A 7,985-nucleotide genomic window follows, 5' to 3' on the forward strand; every position below is an offset into this window, starting at 1 on the left:
CCCCACAGGCGCGCTCCAGCCTCTGAGCCCCGCGCTGCCCCAGCCTTTCGGGGCAGAGTAAATTTAGCAATATTTAAAAATCCACAGTTACACGTTGAGTCATCGGGAAGTCCACTGTGTGCACGCTTTCGCTTGGGTTGAGATGGCCTTGCTGTGACCTGCCTGGTGACAGATGCTGTCCTGTCATAGAACAGACTCCCTGCTCATTTTTTAAAAATTTATTTCCTGCTCAGAGAACAGCTCGTTTTAATTTGTTGGACTTGGTCTACAGAAAAGGTTTTCAGTTTCCCAGCTGGGTGGGGCCCCCAGAGGAGGGTTTGGGTGGAAGCTCCCGGGGGCCAAGTTGGGGCCCTGAAAGGAGGGGACTCCCTGGTCCTGGTGGCCCAGGCACCTCAGTGTGCAGACAGAGGCCGGACACCACTGGACATCATGTTCAAGAAGCTTCATTGTCTTTTCTTCTTTTTAATTCAATTAACATAGAGTATTACTGGTTTCAGAGGCAGAGGTCAGTGATTTATCTGTTATATGTAACACCCAGTGCTCATCACTTCACGTGCCCTCCTTAATGCCCGTCCCCCAGTTACCCCATCCCCCCACCCCCCTCCCCTCCAGCAACCCTCCATTTGTTTCCTAGAGCTAAGAGTCTCTTATGGTTTGTCTCCCTCTCTGATTTTGTCTTATTTTTCACTCCTTTCCCCCGTGCTCCTCTGTTTCTTAAATTCTACATATGAGTGAGATCCTATGATAATTGTCTTTCTCTGACTGACTTATTTCACTTAGCATGATACCCTCTAGTTCCAGATTGCTTTTTTTTTTTTTTTGAGAAGCTTCATTGTTTCTTAAAGTTCCTCTCCACCCTGTTGTGTGGCCTCAGGGGCACAAAGAAGAGGTGTGAATGGTTCAGAAGGTGAGGGGAGAAAGTCAGATTCATCTTCAGGTTTTCAGGCTCGGGCTGCCTGCACAGAGGAGGGCAGTGAGCTAGGCAGCCCCGGGGGATGCCTGTGGTCTGTCCTGCCGCTGGCGGGGCCGCCTCCGGGGGGATTAGCTGCTCCGGCCACGGCTGACGCACGCAGGGGCATGCAGGGACTCTGGGCCAGCTGGCCTGGCTCTGTGTCCGAGGGCCCCTTCCAGGGGAGCCTGGAGCGAGTCCGGGTTCACAGCGGCTCAAAAGTACCCGCCGAGGCTCACATTCCGGGGCCCGATGTCGCCAGTGCCCATCCCCGGTCACGTAGGAGGGTGGCCCCTGTGAGCTGGGGGGTCGTTTGTTCACTTCCTTGCTTGTTCTAGAACGAGAGTCAGTGGGCTGTCACAGATGTGTAAGAAGGAATGCAGCTCTTCACACACGTACGTGTGTGTGCACAGGCGTGCACGCACACACGTTCTTTAATATCTCCGACTCCTGTATGAGCCCGGCTCCCTCTCATCTGTGGAAAACACACTATCCAGTTGCTTCCAGATCATCCTGAGTTGACAGCCAAGGTTCTTGGACAGATGACAGCCACACCGGGTATGGTCGCTCAGTTACAATCCCCCCAGGATCCCCCTCCTTGGCCAGTCTTCTCCACGCTCCAGCCAGGCAGAAGAGGCGGAGGCCATGCTGCCCACCTCACCCGGGCAGGGGCGGGCGTCTGTCACATCACCAGGCTTCCCTGCCCCTACACGTGGGCGTTGTTGGGCAGTCAGCGGTCCACGCCTTTGGCCCTCCAGACACACCCAGATCCCTGCCCTCCTCCACGCCACACCACCTAAGGCTGGCACCTCCAGCCTCTCTCTCGTTTCCCTGAGCCCTGGCAGGGCCGGAAGCCTCTGGGAGTTGTGCACAGGTGTAGGGTCTGGCTTGGGTGGCAGAACCACCCCCTGCCTCACCCTGCTCACCTCCCCCACATCCCTCGTTCATTCTTTGCTGTGTGAAGTCTGAGGGTCACCCTGCCCTTTGTACTGGGTGCAGATTGTGGGAGCGGCCGCGGGGGTTGTGTGTCTGTTCTGTGTAGGCAGGTGGTAGCAGGCAGCTGCTTCTCAGGGTCCACCGCCACGAGCGAGCACGTCTCCTCTGGCCCCTTACAGATGAATCATCTCCATTTGGTTATGACATGCCAAGCCCCCACGGTTCACGTTTGCACGGAGCCCTTCTTCTGGAGTCCCGGCACCCGCTGCCGCTCCTGGGATGTGCAGAGCCCGTCATGGGCTTGAAAGTATCGGTTCCTCTGCCCTTAATGGACTGGGGGGGGCCGAGGCTCGGGAGGGCAGCCCTTGCCTCAGGGGTGGCCAGGTCACAAGCCTCTCTCCCTCCCTGGCAGCCAGGGCTCCTGTCTCCACCAGCGAGGCCCTGTGGCGAGGGAGGAGGGGAGCCAGGTGCGTTCCTCCAGGTGCTTGAGGTCTAGAAGGGGACACTGGCTCACAGGAGTCCGGAAACCCTGGCAGAAGGTTGGGACGGGAGGGGAGCCAAGGGATGGACTCCAGCGGCCTAGAGGAGAGGAGCCAGGACCTGCAGGACTGGGTGGGATTGAGAGAGGTTCGGTCTAGACCGTAGAGCCTGGGGACGACGTCACGGCACGGACATGGTGTTGACCAGGGGAAGGACCCGCTGGGACCAGGGGCTCCGGGGTGAGCCGTTCACTTGGAGCAGAGCTTGGGTGGTGGGCAGAGTGTTGAGGATGGCAGCGGGGCTCCAGTGCTGGCTTGCTTCCGATGCCCTGTCTTTGTGTCCACCCCCCCCCCAGGTGGTCAAGTACCCCTTGCATGCCATCATGGAAATCAAAGAGTACCTAATCGACGTGGCCTCCCGGGCGGGCATGCACTGGCTGTCCACCATCGTCCCCACCCACCACATCAACGCCCTCCTCTTCTTCTTCATCATCAGCAACCTGACCATCGACTTCTTCGCCTTCTTCGTCCCCCTGGTCGTCTTCTACCTGTCGTTTGTCTCCATGGTGATCTGCACCCTCAAGGTCTTCCAAGACAGCAGGGCCTGGGAGAGCTTCCGCACCCTCACGGGCCTGCTCCTGCGCTTCGAGCCCAACCTGGACGTGGAGCAGGCTGAGGTGAACTTCGGCTGGAACCACCTGGAGCCCTACCTCCACTTCCTGCTGTCCGTCGTCTTTGTCATCTTCTCCTTCCCCATCGCAAGCAAGGACTGCATCCCCTGCTCTGAGCTGGCCGTCGTGTCCATCTTCTTCACCGCCACCAGCTACGCGAGCCTGAGCACCTCCGCTGAGCCCTACACCAGGAGGGCCCTGGTCACCGAGGTGGCCGCCGGCCTGCTCTCCCTGCTGCCCACCCTGCCCTTCGACTGGCACCACCTGAAGCTCCTGGGCCAGACCTTCTTCACCGTGCCCGTGGGCCACCTCGTCGTCCTGAATGTCAGCCTGCCCTGCCTGCTCTACGTCTACCTGCTCTACCTCTTCTTCCGCATGGCGCAGCTGAGGAACTTCAAGGGCACCTACTGCTACCTGGTGCCCTACCTGGTCTGCTTCATGTGGTGCGAGCTGTCTGTGGTCATCCTGCTCGAGTCCACCGGCCTCGGGCTGGTCCGCGCCTCCATGGGCTACTGCCTCTTCCTGTTCGCCCTCCCAATCCTGGTGGCGGGCCTGGCGCTGATGGGCGTGGTGCACTTTGCCCGCTGGTTCCTGACCCTGGAGCTCACCAAGATCGTCGTCACCGTGGTGGTGTGCAGCATCCCCCTGCTGTTCCGCTGCTGGACCAAGGCCAGCTTCTCGGTGGTGGAGATGGTCAAGTCCCTGACGCGCAGCTCTGTCGTCAAGCTCATCCTGGTGTGGCTCACGGCCATCGTGCTCTTCTGCTGGTTCTACGTGTACCGGTCGGAGGGCATGAAGGTCTACAACTCCACGCTGACCTGGCAGCAGTACGGCTTCCTGTGCGGGCCCCGGGCCTGGAAGGAGACCAACATGGCCCGCACGCAGATCCTGTGCAGCCACCTGGAGGGCCACCGGGTCACGTGGACGGGCCGCTTCAAGTACGTGCGGGTGACGGAGATCGACAACAGCGCCGAGTCGGCCATCAACATGCTGCCGTTCTTCATCGGCGACTGGATGCGCTGCCTGTACGGCGAGGCCTACCCGGCCTGCAGCCCCGGCAACGCCTCCACGGCCGAGGAGGAGCTCTGCCGCCTCAAGCGCCTGGCCAAGCACCCCTGCCACATCAGGAAGTTCGACCGCTACAAGTTCGAGATCACAGTGGGCATGCCGTACAGCGGCGCCAACGGCTCCCGCAGCCCCGAGGACGACGACGTCACCAAGGACATCGTGCTGCGGGCCAGCGGCGAGTTCAAGGACGTGCTGCTCAGCCTGCGCCAGGGCAGCCTCATCGAGTTCAGCACCGTCCTCGAGGGCCGCCTGGGCAGCAAGTGGCCCGTCTTCGAGCTCAAGGCCATCAGCTGCCTCAACTGCATGGCCCGGCTGTCACCGGCCCAGCGGCACGTGAAGATCGAGCACGACTGGCGCAGCACCGTCCACGGCGCCATCAAGTTCGCCTTCGACTTCTTCTTCTTCCCGTTCCTGTCGGCGGTGTGAGGCTGCGTGCGCCGTCAGGACCCGCCCCCGTGTGGCCCGCCGGCCAGCCGGCACAGCGCTGACGCCGCGTGCGTGCGCGTGCGTGCGTGCGCGTGCGTACTCCGGAGACCCCGGGCACGTGCAGCCAGCCCCCCTCACGCCCCCCCCGCCCCCCGCCGGGAGCGCCCGCTCTGGGCCCTTGCAGCGCCGGCGCCCTGGGGAGTTGCATGCAGTGCCGACCCACAGCCACGACCTCGCCCCGAAGAGCCCTTTACGGAAGAGCCCTTTACGGCTGAGCCGCTCCCCGCCGCCACTTCCAAGCCCCCCCCCCTCCCCCGGGCCTGTTCCCCTTTGTGTTGGATTTGTTTTTAAAGAATCACGTGTGCCGCTGTGTGAAGTCCCTGAGAGCATTTCTTATTTATTTGGTCACTGCTGAGCCTGGACGCCGTTTGCCGATCTGGGGCCGAGGCAGGCCCGGGAGCCCGTCAGCCCCGATTCCGGCGGATTCCTGCGGATTGCGGCGGCGCGCCGAGGCTGGCGGGGGCGGTGGCTCCGGGCAGAGTGCGCTCTGGCGGGGCTCTGGGTCCCACGGCCCGCCTTGCGGCTCTCCTGTCGGGTGGGTGTGGGCGAGCTGACGAGGGTCTTGCTGCATCCACCGGAACCAGGAATTGGGAAGATTCTGGAGTGTCCCTTTGTGGCGCCCAGAAGAGCTTGGCCACGTTCAGTACTGGAAAGCAGAAAGTGAAGGTCCTCAAACAGCCAAAATAAAACTATTTCATGAAATCTTTGTCTTTTCTTTATTTAAACTTTTCTTGGACATTCGTGAACAGCTGTCTGTACTTGCAGTGAACTCACTAAAGTGACTTACGAAGAGCAGAACTGACATTCTCAGTAGCTGACCACCCCCCTTCCCCTCCCCGTCCCCCGTCAGTGCGCGGACCCTGGCGCCCCTTCCCCAGTGTTGCCCACGGCTGCCCAGCTGTGCATCATGTCTTACGGGCGGAGGAGCCCCCGTGGTCCCAGGGATCTGTGAGACTCAGGTCAGGGATCAGATGGCACACACGTGGTTATTCGTGGTTTGGAGCAGCCACCGTGGGCAAGAAGTTTGTGCAACCATGTCCTGTGATGCACAATGATAATGCCACAGAAAGACAATCAGAACTTCAGCCATTTAGGGGTGCTAGAGCAGCTTGGTCCCTCCGTAAACTTATGCCCCCTCAGCGACCTGTGTCTTGAGTCCCCCAGGTCTTTTGTTTCTTCCCTGAGGTTGAGGACAAAGTCACCACCCCGCTCCTCCCCAGGGGCAGACCCCCGGTGAGCAGTGGGTCCGTGTCTTTGCAGAGGTCAGGAAACCTGGAGTCCTTTCTACATTCTTTCTGTGGTTTGGAGACCTTGCACTGACCATTCCGGGGGTGGCTGCCTGTGTTTGGCCACGGCGGGTGGCAGCTGCACCCCTCCCGTGTCAACTCCTCCTGCATCATCTGGGGGTCTGCCTGAAATCCTGCGTGCTGGGGGTGCTCGCAGGGCGGCATCCCTCTGTGCGGGGTTTGCTCCCGGGTTCCTTCCCTGGGCGGTGAGGGGAGGTGAAAGTTCAGCCCATCCCCCTCTCTGATCCCAGATTTGCGAGGCCACAAAATGCATTCACAGTGTGTCCTTGCCTCCCAGAGTCCCCACTGATGGTCCAGAGAGGGGGGAACGCGGTGACCTCATGTGATCCTTGCACTCGGAGAGGGGATGTACGGGGACAACTCTGACACACGGAGGGGAAGACAGATTCAGAGACGGGTTCACACTGCACACTAGCCGCGGGACCAGGGCTGCACTGAGATCTGTCCCCTGGGCCGCCACGCTGCCACTCGGCCCCCAGCAGAGCCGCCTGCTCAGTGCAGGGGATGGTGTGGTCTCAGGGAGATCACCCCAGATTGGGAGTTGGACCCCAGACCTCCTGCCTCCATCACAAACCCCTGTGTGGCCGGCAGCGGTTCCATCCCCGTCCCCAGGCCTGTGCCCTGATCTGCAGAACAGTCTGGGCTATATCCGTGGTTTCCAGAACTTAGCCATGAAACCCTTTCTCAACTAAATGTACAGAACTCCAATCCACAGGGTGAAGAAGGTGTTATTGTAAATTCAGGAGCAACATCATCCATGGCAGGTGGGAGTACCTCTCCTGTGCCTTCCCAGCTGTCTGACCTCGGGCAGGTTCAAGCTTTCCAGGCCTGCACCTTTAGACCCTCACTGCACCACCTGTAAGGTTCCCTCTAGCTTTTTAAAAACTTAAACTTGGGGGGTGCTTGGGTGGCTCAGTGGTTAAGCGTCTGCGTTCGGCTCAGGTCATGGTTCCAGGCTCCTGGGACCGAGCCCCGCGGCGGGCTCCCTGCTCAGCGGGAAGCTTGCTTCTCCCTCTCCCTCTGCCCCGGCTTGTGTTCCCTCTCTCGCTGTGTCTCTGTCAAATAAATAAATAAAATCTTAAAAAAAAAAAAAAATCATTGAGGGGGTGAATAAAGTTTAATCCAAAAACAAAAAAACTTAAACTTGGGGGGCCGGGGTGGCTCAGTCAGTTAAGCATCTGCCTTCAGCTCGGTTCGTGATCTCGGGGTCCTGGGATCGAGCCCCATATGGGGCTCCCTGCTCAGTGGGGAGCCTGCCTCTCCCTCTTCCCCTCCCCCTTGCTTGTGCTCTCTCTCTCTCTCAAATAAAATCTTTAAAAATAAATAAATAAAAATAAAAACTTAAACTTGGGGCACCAGGGTGGCTCAGCCAGTTAAGGTCCAACTCTTGGTTTCAGCTCACATCATGATCTCAGGGTCTTGGGATCAAGCCCTGAGTTGGGCTCGGCACTCAGCACAGGGTCAGCTTGTCCCTCTCCCTGCTCCCTCCCTCCCTCCCCATCATAAATAAAATTTTAAAAAAAAAAAAACTTAAACTTTACTTAAATAACCATGTTTAGATTGGGTCTGGTTGAGTGGGCCTGGTGTCAGGATGACCTGCCTGCAGCTACCCCCCCAGGCCCCCCAGAACACAGTCCCGCCCTCCGTCCTGCATCACAGATTTAATTCCTCATGACTGCACATTCAGAAAAGCTTGGCCGATACCTAAAACATTCCTTATTTAACTTAACTAATGAGTCTTGAATATACTTGTTGCCACCCATGAGCAAATATTTATTGCACTGTGATGCTGAGCAGATGCTGCTGCTCCCCAGTCTGAGTCAAACCCAGGTCCCACCCCCAGGAAAGTCACGTGGGCCGGATGTCAGTGGCCCTGATTACATCAGAAGGGCCCCCCCTAACCTCAGACACAGGAAGCAGGGAGGGAAGCCCTCCAGCCTGGGGTGGAATCGGGGTCAGGAGGCTCTGGAAGGACAGGATGCTCCCCATTCTGATAGCAAGGGAGGGACTGCAGTTGGAGAGGTCAGAGGACTACGTATCATTCGGGGCACCCACTGGAAGGCGTCAGGCATGGCCCAGGAGGCCACGG

General features: G+C 59.1%; 1 protein-coding gene across 1 annotated transcript in view; it reads left to right on the forward strand.

Annotated features, from left to right (window-relative positions):
• Positions 1–5,263, forward strand: part of WFS1 (wolframin ER transmembrane glycoprotein) — an 80,030-nt gene extending 74,767 nt beyond the window's left edge. Inside the window, exon 15 of the mRNA XM_021677666.2 lies at positions 2,721–5,263. Within this exon, the coding sequence (XP_021533341.1) occupies positions 2,721–4,529 (1,809 nt within the window). The 3' untranslated portion in view covers positions 4,530–5,263. The remainder of the gene's footprint in view (positions 1–2,720) is intronic.
• Positions 5,264–7,985: the final 2,722 nt, after the last annotated feature.

Source organism: Neomonachus schauinslandi, chromosome 2, assembly GCF_002201575.2.
Source record: "Neomonachus schauinslandi chromosome 2, ASM220157v2, whole genome shotgun sequence".
Taxonomy (NCBI): Eukaryota; Metazoa; Chordata; class Mammalia; order Carnivora; family Phocidae; genus Neomonachus; species Neomonachus schauinslandi.